Raw genomic sequence first — 19,394 nt, 5'->3', positions numbered from 1 at the left:
ATAAGACAGTTCTACAAAGAACATATACAAATGGCCAATAAGAACATGAGAAGAGATGCCCAATATCGTTATGGAAATGTAAATGGCAACCACAATGAGATACCACTTCACACCTACTAGGATAGCTATTTAAAAAAAAAAAAAAGCAGCAGCAGAAAATAACAGTGTTGGCAGGATGTGAAGAAATTGGAGCCTTTGCACATGCAGCTGCTGTAGAAGACAGTTTGGCATTTCCTCAAAAAACTAAATATAGAATTACCGTACGATCCAGGAATTCCATTCCTAGATATACACCCAAAAGGAATGAAAGCATCTCAAACAGAAATCTGTGCACCAATGTTCACTGCAGCATTATTCACAACAGCCTGAAGTTGGAAACCACCTGTCTGTGTCCATTAACAGACGAGTGGATAAACAAAATGTGAGATACACATACAGTGGAATATCATTCAGCCTTAAAAAAGAATGAATTCTGTATACATGTTGCAGCATAGATGAACCTTTAAAACATTATGCTAGGGGCGCCTGGGTGGCTCAGTCGGTTAAGCATCTGCCTTCAGCTCAGGTCACGATCCCAGGGTCCTGGGATCGAGCCCCGCTTCGGTGGGGAGTCTGCTTCTCCCTCTCCCTCTGCCTGCTGCTCTGCCTACTTGTGCTCTCTATGTCTCTGTCAAATAAATAAATAAAATCTTTCAAAAAAAAAAAAAACATTATGCTAAATGTAATAAGCCAGACACAAAAGGACAAATACTATTCTGAATATATCAAATATCTAGAAGAGGCAAATTTCATAGAGACAGAAAGTAGAAGTTACTAGGGACTGGGGGGGAAGGTACAAAGGAAAATTATTGCTTAATGGGTACAGAGTTTCTGGTTGGGATGAAAGTTTTGGAAATACACAGTGATGATGGTTGCACAACACTGTAAATGTAACTAATGCCACTGGACCGTATGCTTAAAAATGGTTAAATTTTATATTATATATATTTTACAATTTAGAAAATAATGTAATATTACTTTATTTATTCTTTATTTATTTCCTTTTGGCTCAGTCATCAAGCGTCCGCGTTCGGCTCAGGTCATGAGGATCAAGCCCCGTGTCGGTCTCCCTGCTCAGCAGGAAGCCCGCTTCTCCCTCTCCCACTCCCCCTGCTTGTGTTCCCTCTCTCCCTGTGTCCCTCTCTGTCAAATAAATAAATAAAATCTTTTAATAAGATTTATTTACTTTTGAGAGAGAGCGCGAGCAGGGGGAGAGGGGCAGAGGGAGAGAGAATCTTAAGGCGACTCCGCAAGGAGCACAAAGCCCTATGTGAGGCTCAATCTCACAAGCCTGAAATCACGACCTGAGCCAAAACCAAGAGTCAGGTGCTTAACTGACTGCCACCCAGCCGCCCCTAATTTAAAACATTTTAAAAGATGTTTTTCTGGGGGCACCTGGCTGGCTCAGTCCAAAGAGCATGCAACGCCTGATCTCAGAGTTCTGAGTTCGAGGCCCACATTGGGTGTAGAGATTACTAAAACTAAATATATAAACTTAAAAAAAAAGATGTTTTTCTGCTCTAGAATCAACTCTAGGACCATATGTTATAGTTAGCTTCATGTCTCTTTAGTCTTCTTTAATTTTTGCCTTCCATGACCTTGACATTTTTCTTTTTAATGCAGGTTAGTTATTTTGTAGACTACCTCTCAACTTGGGTTCATCTAATATTTCTTCAAGATTAGACTGAAGGTATTATTTTTGGCAAGAATACCATAGAAGTGATTTAGGAAGCATAGGATACTGAGTTGCTCCATTACTGCGATGTTATCACTTGGTCAAGGTAGTGTCTGGCAAATTTTTTCACTATGAAATTATTACTACTTTATAATTAAAATGTATCTTATGGAGAGAGATTTAGAGACTTATGTAAATATCCTGTTTCCCATCAAACTTTTACCCACTAGTTTAGATCCACTGAGGAGTTTTGCATGAATCAATTATTGCTATGATGGTTGCCAAGTGGTAATTTTCTATCATTCATTCTATACTTACTAGTTATCATTCTATTTTAAAAGAAAGAGCTTTTCCTTTTCCTTATTAGTATACTTCTATCAGTTTGCACTGGTGTATTCTTATTTTATTCCATGTGTTATAATCCATTGCTATATTGTTGGAAGCTTAAATCACTCCAGAACTGGCCAGTGCCCAGTGGCCAGAGAAAGCCCTTGAAACCCACTTCTGTGTCTTTATGACAAACTCCCATCACTCTCTAAGCCATTCTTTACTTTCTGGCACAAGATATCCCAGGTTCATCTTGTACTCTCCTAGCCTTACACATGGAATTAGGCATTTCTCTAGGGAACCCTGGTTCCTTTTAGTGGAACTACACAGAAACTAAGATCTGGGCACTAACCATGCTCATGGCTACTAGGGTGTCATTGCTGCTAAGCCTTCTCAGTGGACAGAAGTAGGGAAAAAATATATTCTATAAGTATGTATCTGTATTAAAATCCATGCCTTCAATACTGGTACCTCCAATTCCAATCCACCCCTAATCCATTAGGGTTTAATTTCACCTCGCCCCTTTCTGTATCATGTAACTCCCTTCTCCAACAGTAAGAAAACTTGACTCCAATAAACCATAGCATATTTGCTTCTGCTTGCATTTTATTTTTAAGATTTTTGTTTTCCAGGGGCGCCTGGGTGGCTCAGTCGTTGAGCGTCTGCCTTCAGCTCAGGTCATGATCCCAGGGTCCTGGGATCGAGCCCCTCATCGGGCTCCCTGCTCCATGGGAAGCCTGCTTCTCCCTCTCCCACTCCCCCTGCTTGTGTTCATGCTCTCACTATCTCTCTATCAAATAAATAAATAAAATCTTTAAAAAAAAAAGATTTTTGTTTTCCCAATTTTTATTGAAACAATACATGATTCCAAAAGTCGGAACTACACAGAAAGACATACCTAAAGAAGTGTCACATCCCCTATCCTTTCCACGGCATTTCCATGCAAGGCCCTGTAGATAACCAATCTCATTTGTTTCTGATATATCCTTCTGGTGGTTCTTTTTTGTGAAAATAAGCACATACATATTTTTTATTTGCCCTTCTTTCTTTTAAAAATGTAGCATACGACAACTACTCTTTTGTACTGTTTTTTTTTATTCTTTTTTTTTTTTTTTAAGATTTTAGTTATTTATTCATGAGAGACAGAGGAGCAGAGAGAGAGAGAAGCAGAGGGAGAAGCAGGCTCCCCAGGAGCAGGGAGCCCGATGCGGGACTCGATCCCAGGACCCTGGGATCATGACCTGAGCCGAAGGCAGACGCTTAACCATCTGAGCCACCCAGGCGCCCTGTACTGTTTTTTAAGGTAACAATTTATCTTGGAAATCACTCTATATCAAATCATATTAATCTTATTCTTTTAAAGCGGCAGTGTACTCTATTATGTGACTATACTACAGTTTATTCAAACATTCTTTATATACAGGCATTTAAGTTTCCAATATTTTAGAATCACAGCAGTGCAAAGAGTAATAGTTAATAAGCCTCTCTTTATTGTCAGAGATGTTATCTTCAGAGTAAAGTCCTAGAAATGTGATTACAGAGTTTTATTAGATGTTGCCAAATTCCCTTCCATAACAATTGCGATTCTCACCAGCAATGTAAGACAGGGACTGTTTCCCATAGCCTCGCAAATTTAATGTGAACTCACACTTTTTAATTTTAGCTATCCTGATAGGTGAGAAATGATACCTTAGTATGTATTTAATTTTAATTCCTCTTACTCTGAGTCCGGTTGAACATATTTTTCATGTGCCCAAAGGTCATTCTTATAGTGTGTTTGTGTGTGTAAATGTGATTGTGTTTTATCCATTTTTCTATTGAGTATTTGGTCTTTTTCCCCCACCCCAAGTTTTTAAGAGTTCTTTATGTATTAGGGATATTTATGTGATATACGTTGCAATATATTCACCCACTCTATTTCTCTGTCTCTTTATTGTGCCTTTTGCCATGCAAAAAAAAAAAAAATTATGAGGTAATATTTTCATGACGTAATATTTATCAATCTTGTATTGCCCTCGCAATACCTTCTTTTAGTACTTGTATGGTTACGTACTTTACATTTAGTTTAGATCTCTGACCCATTTGGAGTTTATTCTTGTGTATGGTGTGAATCTAATTTTTTCTTTATCAAAATGGCTATCCAGTTGTCCCAGCACCATTTATCTAAAAAATACATCTTTACTCCAGTAACTTGAGACACCATATACTTTATCATATACTAAATTGCCAAATGTAGGGGCGCCTCGGTGGATCAGTCGGTTAAGCATCTGCCTTTGGCTCAGGTCATGATCCTGGGGTCCTGGGATTGAGCCCTGAGTAGGGCTCCCTGCTCAGCTAGGAGCCTGCTTCTCCCTCCCCTCTCCCCTTCTCCCTCTGCCTCTCCCCCCTTGCTCATGCTCTCTCTCTCAAATAAATAAATAAAAGCTTTTGTAAAAAATAATAAATAAATTGCCAAATGTATTTGAGCCTATTTCTGGCCTTTCTTTTTTTTCCCACTGGCTTCTTTTTCTTTTCTTTTTTTTTAAAAGATTTATTTTAAAAAAAGATTTTTTTATTCATTCGAGAGAGAGTGTGTGCACTCCAGCAGGGGGAGGGGCAGAGGGAGAAGGACAAGCACAGACTTGCACTGAGTGTGAAGCCTACGTGATACTGGATCTCATGAACCTAAAATCAGGACCTGAGTTGAAATCCAGAGTCAGTTGCTCAACTGACCGTGCCACCCAGATGCGCCCCACCCCCCACTGGTTTATCTTCTAACTGTGTACCAGTAATATACTGTTTTAATTATAAAAGGTTCAGAGTATTTTTAATACCTGCTAGGGAAAATTGTGAACTCATGCCAATAAATCAGACAATTTAGATGAAGTGAAAAAATTCCTTGAAAGACATAAACTACCAAAGCTCAATTAAGAAGAATTAAGTAAACTGTTTAGTCTTATCTCTATTAAATAAATTGAATTTATTGTTGAAAACATTTCTACAAAGAAAACGCCAGGCCCAAATGACTTCACAGAAACATTACAACAAATACTTAAGGATGAAATTAGTCAATTCCCCACAAACTCTTCCAGAAAATTAAAAAGGAGAGACTATTTCCCAAATTATTTATGAGGTATAAGGAACACTCATACTTTGTAGAAGGAAATACAAAATGGTTTAACTACTTTGGAAAACAGCTTGGCAATTTCCGATAAAACTAAACATATACTCACATCCAATAGGACAATACAAATTCTTTTCAAGGCAAATGGAATATTCCCAAACACAGATCACATTCTGGGCCATAAAACACAAACCATATAAAGACACTTCACAAATGAAATAAAAATATGTTCACACAAACCCCTCTAGGCAAATGTTTATGTAGCAGCTGTATTTGTAATAGCCAAAACCCTAAATGTTCTTTGAATGGATGGATGAATGAACTGCAGTATACACATACAACTGAATACTACTTATCAATAAAAAGAAACTCAAACACACAACGACATGGATGAATCTCAAAAACATTACACTAAGTGAAAAAAGCCACTCAAAAGGGTGTATATACACACATTACATAATGTATGCTTCATTTAAATGATATTCTTGGGGCGCCTGAGTGGCTCAGTCGGTTAAGCGACTGCCTCTGGCTCAGATCGCTATCTCAGGGTCCTGGGATCAAGCCCCACATCCAGCTCCTGGCTCCTCAGGGAGCCTGGTTCTCCCTCTCCCTCTGCCTGCCACTACCCCTGCTTGTAAGCTCGTTCCCGCTCTCTCTCAAATAAAATCTTAAAAAATAAATGAATGAATGAATAATATTCTCGAAGAGATAAAACTATAGGTAGAAAAAAAATCAATGATTGCCAGCAAGTGGAAGTGGAAGAAGTGGTTTACTACAAAGTCAAGGTGAATTACTGAGGGTGATTAAGCTGTTCTATATCTTGATTGTGGTGGTGGTGGTTAGTCACATGACTATTTTCACTTGTCAAAACTCCCAGAACTTTATACTTTAAAAAAAAAGGTGAATCTGTTTATAAACTATACATTATCATACAAACACTAATCAAAGCAAAACTGGAACATCTCTATTATCATCAAAGCTGACTTCAAATAAGGAATATTATCAGGAATAGAAGAGGGACATTACATAATGATAAAAGAGTCAATTCACCAAGAAGTCAAACAATCCTAAATGTCTATGCATCCAACAGATCTTCAAAATACACAAAGTAAAAATTGATAGATCTTTAAGTAGAAACAGACAAACCCATAATTACATGTGCATACTTTAACACTCTTCTCTCATTAAGGATATCAGTATCTTCTTGATAAAGATATTAATATCTGCATCAATAAGTACCTAGATTAACAACATTATCAAACAACTTGACCTAACTGACATTTATAGATTACTCCATCCAATAGGACAATACAAATTCTTTTCAAGGCAAATGGAATATTCCCAAACACAGATCACATTCTGGGCCATAAAACAAACCATATAAAGTATGTTTTCTAACCATAACTAGAATTAAACTAGAAACCAGTAACAAAAAAAAAAATCTGGACAATTTCCCATATATAGGGAAATTGATCAGTACCCTTTATTAATTGTATATGGGTTTAGGGGAACACAAAGGAAATTTTAAAATATTTAGAATTGTATAAAACTTAAATTGTATAAAACTTAAAACATAACAATAAAATTTGAAATGTATATGAACCAGTTAAACAGTGCTTAGAGGGAAACATAAGTACTAAATGCTTACAACAGAAAAGAAAGACTCAAACCGATGATCCCCTTTCTACCTTAAGAAACTGAAAAAATTCCTCATATCAGCTGGAGTGGTGGGGGGTAGGAGGCATGGGGTGGCTGGGTGACAGACACTGGCAAGGGTATATGCTATGGTGAGTGCTGTGAATTGTGTAAGACTGTTGAATCACAGACCTGTACCTCTGAAACAAATAATACATTATATGTTAAAAAAAAAAAGAAGATAGTAGGAAGGGAAAAATGAAGGGATGAAATCGTAGGGGGAGACGAACCATGAGAGACGATGGACTCTGAGAAACAAACTGAGGGTTCTAGAGGGGAGGGGGTGGGGGGACAGGTTAGCCTGGTGATGGGTATTAAAGAGGGCACATACTGAATGGAGCACTGGGTGTTATACACAAACAATGAATCATGGAACACTACGTCAAAAAAATAAATAAATAAAGCTATTAAAAATGAAAAAAGAAAAGAAAAAAAAAGAAGAAACTGGAAAAAGAAAAAAGAAACTGCAAATTAAATACAGTATTAGATAAGAGCAGAAATCAATGAAATTGAAATAGAAAAGCAAGAGAGAAGAAAAAATAAAATCAAAAGTTGGTTCTTTGAAAAGATCAATAAAATGGATAAACCTCTAGCCAGGCTGATCAAGAAAAAAATGACAGTAGACATAAATCATCAAAATCAGGAACATAGGCACTATCACTAGATATTAAAAGGAAAATACAGGAGTATCATGACCTTTACACCAATAAATTTGATAACTAAGATGAAACGGACAAATTTCTTTGAAAGAAAAACATTACCAAAGCTCTCCCTAAAGAAATACATATAATCTGAGGGAGCCTGGGTGGCTCAGTTGGTTAAGCGATTGCCTTCGGCTCAGGTCATGATCCTGGAGTCCCAGGATCGAGTCCCACAGAGGGCTCCCTGCTCAGCAGGGAGTACTAATAAATGTACTAAGCTCTTAGACACAAATAAATGTACAAAGCTCTTAGACACTACTTAGACACTGCTTCTCCCTCTGACCCTCTTCCCTCTCGAGCTTTCTATCTCTCATTCTCTCTCTCAAATAAATAAAATCTTTAAAAAAATACATATAATCTGAATAAACCCATATATCTATTAAAGAAATTGAGTTTGTACTTAAATGCCTTCCAACAAAGAGAAATCATGACCTAGATTGCTTCACTGTCACACTCTAGCAAACATTTAAGAAAAGATGAGAGATGGTCTCTTCTGCTAAGTAAAAAGTCTGGGTATTTTCTAAGTTTGTTAGGCATTAGACATGTTTATTAGACATTGACAGAATATCCAATATAGTAAACTACAATCTGATGCAAGCCTTCCTAAGACTTTATAAGTTAACAAATGAAGGAATCCTAGTCCTCTAAATAAACAGAACATATCTCTATTAGATTTTTAAATGCAGCTCTTCACAGTATATGTCCTTACCTAGTCTTCACAGACTCAATTTTCTTAAAACCTCACATTTAATTTAACATAGACATGAGATTATGTGAGGCCTGATATGTACCATGGGAACTTCACAGTGTTTTTTCCACAAGTAGAAAATACACACTTACATAATAATAAAGCCCCATTTAAACACACTTACAGGCAAAATGAATCCCAAAACATCTAACAACTCCATAAAATACAAGCTAGGTATGGAGGAATATTTAGACTATCACTGCTTTTCTCCAAAACTCACATTTTTAAAAGCTCTAATGCATATAAACAAAGAACCAATAAAAAATCTGTGCAAATATACACATACAATGAAATTGCGTACTGACCTTTTTTCAGCCGGGGTTTCTGAGATTCAGCAGATGCAGGAAAAGGAGTTCTCTGAAAAGAAAGAAGTCTATGTTAAAGCATTACCATAAATCTTGCTAACTTAAAAAAGCATTCAAATAACCATCATCAGTAGCTCTCCAATCATGCAATTAATCCATTAATTACATATAGGCACAAAGAAAAATTAAAAACCATTTTTTAATATGGTTTAAAAAGCAATGTCAAGTCATACTTTTGCAAGCCAAACTATTAATAATGTATAATGCACATCTACATATCTACATTCTTATGTGTACATATTCTTTTTTAAGATTTTATTTATTTGAGAGAGAGAGAGCATAAGTGGGGGGGGGGAGGGAGGAGAGGGAATCTCAAGCAGACTCTAGACAGAGTGAGGAGCCTGATGTGGGGCTCGAGCCCACAATCGTGACCCAAGCAGAAACCAAGAGTCAGACACTAACTGACTGAGCCACCCAGGCACCCTGAGTAATATATAATTATAATGCATAAAATGTACTAATAAATGTACTAAGCTCTTAGACACAAATAAATGTACAAAGCTCTTAGACACTACATATTAGTATTACACTTAATGCTATACATCTTAACAGCCAAACCAAAAAAGTAGTAACTTTGATAAAAAGTTTATGAGGTCATCTATATAGAAGTTACCTAGCACTCAATTCTAGGAATTGTTTGTTTGTTTTAAGATTTATTTATTTAATTTAGAGAGAGAGAGAGCAAGTACAAGCAGGGGGAGGGGCAGAGGGAAAGGGAGAGAGACTCCTCAAGCAGACTCCTTGCTGAGCACTGAGCCTGATGTGGGGCTTGATCCCATGACCTGGAGATCATGACCTGAGCTGAAATCAAGAGTTTGCCGCTTAACCAACTGAGTCACCCAGGTGCCCCTAGGAGGGAGTTTTTTTTAAGGGACATTATTAAATATAATAAATACTACCTTATACTACAATTTTGCAGAAAATCTTCAAATGTTTTTTTCTTATAACTACCTTTGTTACATATGATATGGTAAGATATAAACAAAAATAATGGCTGAAAATTTCCAGAAGCAATGAGAGACACTAATCTTTAGATTGAGAATGTTCAATCAATCCTGACCAGGTTAAATGAAAATAAATCCACACTTGCATACATCACAAGGACCTGCACCAGAGACAATAAGTTCTTACAAGCAACCAAAAAAAAAAGTATCACCAGATAAGCTATACAAAAAGGACAATTAGACTGATAGCTGGCGTCTCAACAATTAAAAATGGGAAATAATTACACATAAAGACATTATAAGAAAAATCACTCCCATGTCTCAGGTGCTAAGTAAAATGAATGTTAATCTAAACACAAGGTTAGCAAACTATGGCCTGCAGGTCAAACAAACCCAACCCATTTTTATATGGCCAACACACTAAGAATGCTTTTTACATTTTTTTTAAAAAGATTTTATTTATTTATTTATTTATTTATTTAAGAGCGTGAGCTCGTGCTCATGCGCACTTGTGCAAGCAAGGAGGGGCAGAGGGGGAAAGAATCTGAAGTAGACTTCACACTGAGTGGGGAGCCTGACTGGGGGCTCAATCCCATGACCATGAATGAGATCATGACCTGAGCCAAAACCAAGAGTCAGACACTCAACCAATTGAGCCACCCAGGTACCCCTGTTTTTACATTTTTAATAGTTTTTACATTTTTAAATATTTTGTAACATTATATATTATATATATTTTATATAATTTAAATATAAATTATATAAAATTCAAATTTAAGTGTCTAAAATAAAATTTTATCAGAACACAATCACACACACGTTTATTTTTTGTCTATGGTTGCTTCCACACTACAACTGCATAGTTCAGTTACTTGCAACAGAGACTGGCCCACAAAGCCCAAAATATTTATTACTGGCCCTTTACAAAAACAGTTTGCCAACCTCAGGTCTAAACTCTTACATCTATCAAAACTAACTTTCATGGCACCTGGCTGGCTCAGTCGGAAGAGAATGTGACTCTTGATCTTGGGGTTTTAAGTCTAAGACCCGTGGTAAGTGTAGAGATTACTTAAAAAAAATTTTTTTTGTTTAAATAAACTTTTAAAGGAAAAGAACGCCAGAATGAAGGAGTGGAATGAGCAAAGGAATTGGTAAAATATGGAAGTATTCTAAACATCCACTAACTGAATAAAACAAAAGTATAATTTGTGGTGTTGAGAAACACAAAAACTACAAAACTGAACAACAGTAGCATGAACTGGCAGAAGGCAATGAGTAATGAAGCATTTGATAATCCCTACATTACTAAGTTTTAAATTTAAACTTTCAGTTGAATATTATAAAAAAAAATTGTATACTCACTAAAGGAAGACTAAAGAATAGAGTATATAACTTACAAGTAATTAAGTGAGAAGAGGAAAGAGAGAAAAAGAAACTCAGGAAAAAAAAGGCAAGAAGGAGAAAAAAATGAAATTCTCCGGTTAAGATATCAGGGTGGATGTTTTTAAAAATCTAGATGTATGCTATTTATATAAAGACACATCTAAAACAGGCAAAGAAAACAAAGTAAAATGATGAAAAAAGATACACCAGGAAAACAGAAACAAAAAGAAAACTAAAGAAGCCATATTAACATTAAACAAAACGGACTTCAAAAGAAAAAGCTTTAGGGGCGCCTGGGTGGCTCAGCGGGTTAAGCCTCTACCTTCTGCCTTCAGCTCAGGTCATGATCCCAGCATCCTGGGATCAAGTCCCCCATCAGGCTCCCTGCTCTTCGGGAAGCAGGCTTCTCATTCTCCCTCTGCCTGCTGCTCTGCCTACTTGTGCTCTCTGTCAAATAAATAAATAAAATCTTTAAAAAAAGAGAAAAAGCTTTATCAGGGAAATGAAAATGAATTAAGATAAAGACTAAAAATGAACAAGGCAAATTTAAAAACCTTTAGAGGGCGCCTGACTGGCTCAGTCGTTAAACGTCTGCCTTCGGCTCAGGTCATGATCCCAGAGTCCTGGGACTGAGTCCCACATCGGGCTCCCTGCTCAGCAGGAAGCCTGCTTCTCCCTCTCCCACTCTCCCTGCTTGTGTTCCCTCTCTCGCTGTCTCTCTGTTGAAAAATAAAATCTTAAAAAAAAAAAAACCTTTAGAAAAAATATAGGATAGGGAAGGATTACTTCAGTAAGATATAAAAGCACAAACCAACTGAGAAAAGATCTAAATATTCAACTACATTAAAATTAAGAACTTCCAGGGGTGCCTGGGTGGCTCATTCGTTAAGCCTCTGCCTTTGGCTGAGGTTATGATCCCAAGGTCCTGGGACTGAGCCCCACTTTGGGCTCCCTGCTCAGCAGGAAGCCTGCTTCTCCCTCTCCCTCTCCCACTCCCCCCTTGCTTGTGTTCCTGCTCTCGCTAACTCTGTCAAATAAATAAATAAAATCTTTTAAAAAAATTAAAATTAAAAAAAATAAAATTAAGAGCTTCCGTTCCAAAAAGGAAGTGAAGACAGAAAACTAAGAGAAGGGGCGCCTGGGTGGCTCAGTCGTTAAGCGTCTGCCTTCAGCTCAAGTCATGATCCCAGGGTCCTGGGACCAAGTCACGCATCAGGCTTCCTGCTCAAGGGGAAGCCTGCTTCTCCCTCTCCCACTCCCCCTGCTTGTGTTCCCTATCCCGCTGTGTCTCCTTCTGTCAAACAAATAAATAAAATCTTAAAAAAAAAAAAAAGAAGATACTTGCAATACAAAACCAAAAAATAAATAAATAAAAAGATAAAGGATTAACAGCCAGAACCTATAACTAACTACAAAACAATCAGTTAAAAAGAAAACAGTAAGAAAAACATCCAAGTAGGAAAATAAGCAAAACATGGGGCTCCTGGGTGGCTTAGTCAGTTAAGCATCTGCCTTCGGCTAAGGTCATGATCCCAGTGTCCTGGGATCGAGCCCCTCATCGGGCTCCCTGCTCAGCGGGAAGCCTGCTTCTCCCTCTCCCATTCCCCCTGCTTGTGTTCCCTCTCTCACTGTTTCTCTGTCAAACAAATAAATAAAATCTTAAAAAAAAAAGAAAAGAAAACTAAGAGAAGATACTTGCAATACTAAACCAAAAAATAAATAAAAAGATAAAGGATTAACAGCCAGAACCTATAACTAACTACAAAACAATCAGTAAAAAGAAAACAGTAAGAAAAACATCCAAATAGAAAAATAAGCAAAGCATGGGGCTCCTGGGTGGCTTAGTCAGTTAAGCATCTGCCTTCGGCTCAGGTCATGATCCCAGCGTCTTGGGATCGAGCCCCCGCATCAGCCCCCACATCGGGCTCCTTGCTCAGCAAGAGCCTGCTTCTCCCTCTCCCTCTGACCCCCCCCCCCACTCGTGTTCTCTCTCACTCACTCTGCTCTCTCTCAAATAAATAAGTAAAAATTCTTAAAAAAAAAAAAAAGAATAAGAAAGAAAAAGCAGCAAAAAATATGAACCAGGCATTGAACAGAAAAGGAAAAGAGACAACGACTGCTGCTCCATCTAATTAATAATCCGGTAAATGTCAGTTAAAATCAGGGGCGCCTACGTGGCTTAGCAGTTAAGCGTCTGCCTTTGGCTCAGGTCGTGATCCCGGAGTCCTGGGATCGAGCCCCACGTCAGGCTCCCTGATCGGCGGGAGGTCTGCCTGATGGTGGGAATCCTTTCACACTGTGTATCAAATGAACACATTGTACACTTTAAATATCTTATAACTTTGTCACCTTTACCTCAATAAAGCTGAAGAAATCAGAACTCAAATCTCTAGTAGAATGGATAAATTAATTATAGTATTTTCCTATAATGGGATAATATACAGCATTGAAAAAAGAATAAACAATTTCTTAAAACCAATGTATTATCCAGAGGTATTAAATATAGTAAAACTGTAAAGAAAAGCAAAAAGAATAATTAACATAAAATTGATAAAAGAGATACTTCTGATGGGAAAGGAGGAAAATTTAGGAAGAGACATTTAGGAGGATTCAAAGTTATCATTACCCATTTCATAACCTGTGAAGTAGAAACACAAGTTTCCATTATACTGTTCTTTAAAACTTACATATAACCTTTTATTCATTCTTTTAGAGATAAAATATACTTCATAACAAAAAATTCTCAAAATAAAACAATGCATACTTGTTCTATTAGCTATTTTATTATCTTGACTTAATACAGAAATCTTACTAAAACAAATAACCCATTTTAAAAGGGGCAAAAAATCTGTAGATACTTGACCCAAGAGAAATGGTTGAATAAGCACATAAAACAATACTCAATACCATTATGCATTGGGGAAATATAAATTAAAGCCACAATAACCACTATACATACACTAGAATGACTAAAATTAAAAGACTGACAATATGAAGTATTAACAAGGCAAGGATGTGGAAAACTGAAACCCTCACATGCTGCTCGTGGAAATGTAAAATGGTATACAGCAACTTTAGAAAAGTTTGGCATGGGGCACCTGGGTGGCTCAGCCAGTTAAGCAGCCAACTCTTTTTTTTTTTAAGATATTTATTTATTTATTTATTTATTTATTTATTTATTTATTTATTTGACAGAGAGACAGTGAGAGAGGGAACACAAGCAGGGGGAGTGGGAGAGGGAGAAGCGGGCTCCACACTGAGCAGGGAGCCCAAAGCAGGGCTCAATCCCAGGACCCTGGAATGATGACCTGAGCCAAAGGCAGACACTTAACGACTGAGCCACCCAGGCGCCCCCAAGCATCCAACTCTTGATTTCTGCTCAGTTCGTGATCAGAGCCCTGAGGTCAGGGTCATGAGATCGAGCCCCATATCAGGCTCTGCACTTAGCTCGGAGTCGGCTTGTCCCTCTTCCCCTGCTCCTCCTCCCACTTGCTCTATCTCTAAAATAAATTAATTAATTAATATCTCAAAAAAAAAAAGTTTGGCAGTTTTGTTTTTTTGTTAACATACACTTACCAACCCAGCAATTTCACTCCTAAATAAAAATATATCCATGCAAAGATTCACAGCAACACTATGCATAATAGCCAAAAACAGGAAAACAGTCTTAATGTCCATCAATTGGTAGGTAGAATGCATATATTCTTACCATGGAATTACTGCTTAGAAATAAAAAGGAACAAAGTACTGCTATGTACAATATAAATGAACCTCAAAAAACATGCAAAGTGAAATTCAGACACACAAGACTACATATTGTGTGATTACATGCAATTGTAGAGAAGGCAAAACTATGGAAACACAAAGCAGATCAGTGGTCAGATGGGGTTAGGAGTAGAGTGGTTGTAAATGGACTCAAAGGAACTTTTTGGAATGATGGAGGTAAGTGGACTGTGGTAACAGTTGTGCAAGTATATAAATTTACTAAAAGTGATCAAACTGTAAATTTTATGGTACGTGTATCATACTTCAACAAAGCTATTTTTAAAATGCTAAAGAATTCTATTTTTTATCTGGGATTTTGTTTTTTTTAAGATTTTATCTACTTAGAGGGCGCCTGGGTGGCTCAGTTGGTTAAGCGACTGCCTTCGGCTCAGGTCATGATCCTGGAGTCCCGGGATCGAGTCCCACATCGGGCTCCCTGCTCAGCAGGGAGTCTGCTTCTCCCTCTGACCCTCTTCCCTCTCGTGCTCTCTATCTCTCAGTCTCTCTCAAATAAATAAATAAAATCTTTAAAAAAAAAAAAGATTTTATCTACTTAGAGAGCGCACACACAAGCGGGGGGAGGGGCAGAGGGAGAGAGACTCTCAAGCCAGACTCCATGCCCAAGGCAAGGCTCAATCCCACAACCTTGAGATCATGTCCTGAGCAGAAATCAAGAGTCAGACGTTTAACCAACAGAGCCACCCAGGTGCCCCTAACTGGGATATTTTTTTTTTAAGATTTTATTTATTTATTTAACAAAGAGAGACAGAGTGAGAGAGGGAACACAAGCACGGGGAGTGGGAGAGGGAGAAACAGGCTTCCCTGCAGAGCAAGGAGCCCGATGCGGGGCTCAATCCCAGGACCCTGAGATCATGACCTGAGGCGAAGGCAGACGCTTAACGACTGAGCCACCCAGGAGCCCCTGGGATATTTTTTAAACTTTGCCGAAGAATCTTAAAGGTTCAGGTTGCCTGGCTGGCTCAGTCAGCAAAGCATGCAACTCTTGATCTTGGGGTTGTAAGTTCCAGGCCTACAATGGGCAAAGAGGTTACTAAAAAAAAAAAAAAAATCTTAAAGAATCAAAAAGCATCTTCATGAGTCAGCAACCTTTCTGCAGAAAGGAGAATTAAAATAAATTATAATTTTTTAGTGAGTCTCTTTTTCAAAAAGTCTTTCAGAACATTCTGAGACAGAAAGGATTCTATTAGCCCACTTGATCTCATTTATAGCTGGGATGTATGTAGAATACATTATGTTCTTCTGGTTCTTTCTTCATTTTTATGTAGTTCTATGATCATTTATTCATCAACAAATATTCATGTAGTATTTGGTATATGCTAGACACTATATCTGAGCGAAATCAACTAGTACAATAGTAATTTTTGCTTTCCGTTCTGAAAGGTTTAATCTTTAAATTTACAGGAAGAAAAACAAGTATATATACAAATACACTGAATAATGGGAATTAGGGAGTTATAAAAAATTTGTGAGTATAAATCATAGAAAGCAGTATTATTTGTTTTTAAGATCTCAAAATCATTTCTTACATATTTTGTTAATTTATTTTTTTTAAGATTTTTATTTATTTATTTTGACAGAGAGAGAGACAGCGAGAGAGGGAACACAGCAGGGAGAGTGGGTGAGGGAGAAGCAGGCTTCCCACCGAGCAGGGAGCCCTATGCAGGGCTCCATCCCAGGAACCTGGGATCATGACCTGAGCCGAAGGCAGACGCTTAACGACTGAGCCACCCAGGCACCCCCATTTCTTACAAATTCTTAAATAAAATATAAATATCAGTCCCCAGTTTTCCTAAGGAACTGGTAATAATCCTTGATAGTTTAGAATTAATAAATTTAATAAATTTAATAAAACATTAGCCTAGTTTTATTCCATCCTTCCTCCGGGCCTTTACAATAGCAGTCTTATATTTTTACTTATGCATTTGTCCAAAATTCTCTTTGTTTTAAGCCTTTTAATCTTCTCTCCTCCACATCTATATATCCATATCTACCAATCTATGTGTTTTTTCTTTATGCCACAAAATTAAGATCACACAATATACCCCTACTAGACCGGGGGGTGCCTGGGTGGCTCAGTTAAGTGTCCAACTCCTGATCTCAGCTCAGGTCTTCATCTCAGGGTCATGCATTCAAGCCCCATGTTGAGCTCCATGCTGGTTGTGGAGCCTACTTTAAAAAAAAAAAGGAAAAAAGGCCCAAAATGGAGTTATTAAGTCCTATGTCAACAAAGACTGAATTATACTTTCTACCTCTCCCAGGAATAGAATATTAAACGAGTAATCAGAAATCACCCAATCAGGGGGCACCTGGGTGGCTCAGTCAGTTAAGCATCTGCCTTCAGCTCAGGTGATGATCCCAGGGTTCTGGGATTGAGCCCTCCATCGGGCTCCCTGCTCAGCTGGGAGACTGCTTCTCCCTCTGCTTGTGCTCTCTCTCTGTCAAATAAATAAATAAAATCTTTTAAAAATATATTTTAAAAAATCACCCAATAAGTATTAGTGAGGTAATATGCCTGATAGACCCCTGCCATCATCTAAAGGAAAGTGATCTTACAATAACCAACATTTTTGTCTAGTGTAACTTCCCTGTTCCCACTCCTTTCCGCCTATGAAGCCTTTCATTTTGTACAGAATGAATGCTGCCTGATTCTTGAATCATTGAATAAAGCCAGTAAGATCTTTAAATAACTAATACTCAGTTAAATTTTATTTTTTAACACTCCACTCCACGTCAAGCTTTTTTAAAATGTATACCATCCACATCAACATATATAGTTCTAACACTTTTTAATGGCTACATAATAATCCTCAGAATGGAAGTATCAGAAGTCATCTATTACCCTATTAATGGGTATTCACCTTGTTTCCAGCATTTTGCCACTATAAACAATACTGCAATGAATACCCTTGTACTATATGCTTATAGTTTGCTTTTATTTCAGTGGGATACTAGTCTATTGAGTGAATGGGACTGTTGGGCCCTTTTAATTTTATTACAAGATACCAGATCATTTCCAAAATGGGCAGAAATTCAAATCTCCCTGCAGCAGTAACATGAAAAGATGAAATTACTACAAATATAACACTGCTAGCAATAAACTTGACAATAATGAAAATAATCAGTTAACTTCAGGCTCAAGTGCTAAAGTCATATTGAAACAAAACAGCCATTATCTTTAAAACACTATTAGATTCAAAAGTACAGGACAATTCTGCCATCACAGAAATCAAGTTCATATTCTATTTATAAACACCTATCATTGCAGGTAGAGATATAAGCTATATTTATAGCGTTGTGTTACCAGTAAACTTTACATTTGGGTAAAGTATTTTCTTTGATATGTTTCTAATATCTAAAACCCAGTAACATTAATCAGGCTATTTAATTTTTTTTAATTTATAGCTTAACAAAAATTTTTGTTTTGGGTCTCCTTCCCTGTATTCAGAGTTGTATGATTACACTAAAAATAATTTGATTTATCGGGTGCCTGGGTGCCTCCGTCAGTTAAGCGACTGCCTTTGGCTCAGGTCATGATCCTGGAGTCCTGGGATCGAGTCCCGCTTCGGTCCCCCTGCTCAGCAGGGAGTCGGCTTCTCCCTCTGCCCCCTTGCTCATGCTCTCTCTTTCTCTCAAATAAATAAAATCGTAAAAAATAACAATAGTAATAATTTGACCTCTCTGGATATGAAAAGAGAACAGAAAACAACTCCCCCCGCCCCCGCCAACAGCATTACCCTTGCTCCTTAACGGCCAAAACTAAGTTGTAAAAGTCAGCCAGAAACTGCTATTTTGTCTGTTTCACAAAGCGTTTTTCAAAGGGCAATACATTCCAAATAAATAACTAATAAAGTCATTCTAACAAATGAGTAGAACATGCTTTGAAACCCAACACTAAAACAACGTAAACAAGGTTTCACACTGAGAACGTCACAGAAATTAGATCCAATTATAAATATACACTTCACAAATAACTACCACTGAGTTATCCCGAATTCATCTGGGCTCCTTTGTTATTAGCAGCTCTGTGGAGTTTAATTAATGCCTAACTCAAGCTTCAGCTGAATCCCAAAACAGCACTTTCCTAAATTACAACAGAGAAAAAACATGGCCCCGACCCACCGGCAGAAGGCAGTGACGCTCAAAGTTTCCAGGCTTTGTCATACTCAACTTCTAATCCAGGGGATTAAACACAAACCGTCTCCGCACAAACGGTAGTGCTTCCTTTCCAAACCTCGTGAGACAGAAAAAATGGGACTAGGAAAAGCGCCATTTCTGATGAAAATCTCCCCTTTCCGTCCAGCGCACCCCAAGAGGCACCACAATCCCAGCACAGGCCCAGCGCTGCAAAGAAGTCAGCCTTGCCCAGGCGGACCAGCTCCCAGGAGCGGGACCCTGTCGCCCCGCGCACCCCGAGCGGCTCCAGAGCCCGCTCCGCACTTCCCCAGGGACAGCTGCGTAGGACACAGGCCGCCCGCCAACCTGCCTGGTCTTTCTGCTCCGCGGGGCCTGGCCCTGGGGCCGGGACCCTAACAACAATTTCGTCGCTCACCGTCACAAGTCTCTCCTCAGCCATCTTGGCTCCGCCCACCGCTTCGCGGCCGGAAATTGCTGGTTTCCCAGACGACCGG

At 38.0% G+C, this 19,394-nt stretch overlaps 1 protein-coding gene across 6 annotated transcripts in view; it reads right to left on the bottom strand.

Annotated features, from left to right (window-relative positions):
• Window positions 1–19,394, bottom strand: part of BBS4 (Bardet-Biedl syndrome 4) — a 58,717-nt gene extending 39,323 nt beyond the window's left edge. Inside the window, exons 1-3 of one of the 6 annotated variants that reach the window (XM_027570817.1) lie at window positions 19,250–19,266; window positions 18,886–18,997; window positions 8,594–8,645 (exon numbers count right to left, since the gene is read on the bottom strand). In XM_027570817.1, coding sequence (XP_027426618.1) covers window positions 8,594–8,645; window positions 18,886–18,927 — 94 coding nt within the window. In that variant the 5' untranslated portion in view covers window positions 18,928–18,997; window positions 19,250–19,266. The other 5 variants (XM_027570818.1, XM_027570820.2, XM_027570821.2 and 2 more) reach the window with 5 other exon arrangements.

This window comes from Zalophus californianus, chromosome 6, assembly GCF_009762305.2.
Source record: "Zalophus californianus isolate mZalCal1 chromosome 6, mZalCal1.pri.v2, whole genome shotgun sequence".
Taxonomy (NCBI): domain Eukaryota; kingdom Metazoa; phylum Chordata; class Mammalia; order Carnivora; family Otariidae; genus Zalophus; species Zalophus californianus.
Note: the sequence above shows the minus strand (reverse complement) of the source record. Positions and strands in the feature narration are given on the sequence as shown.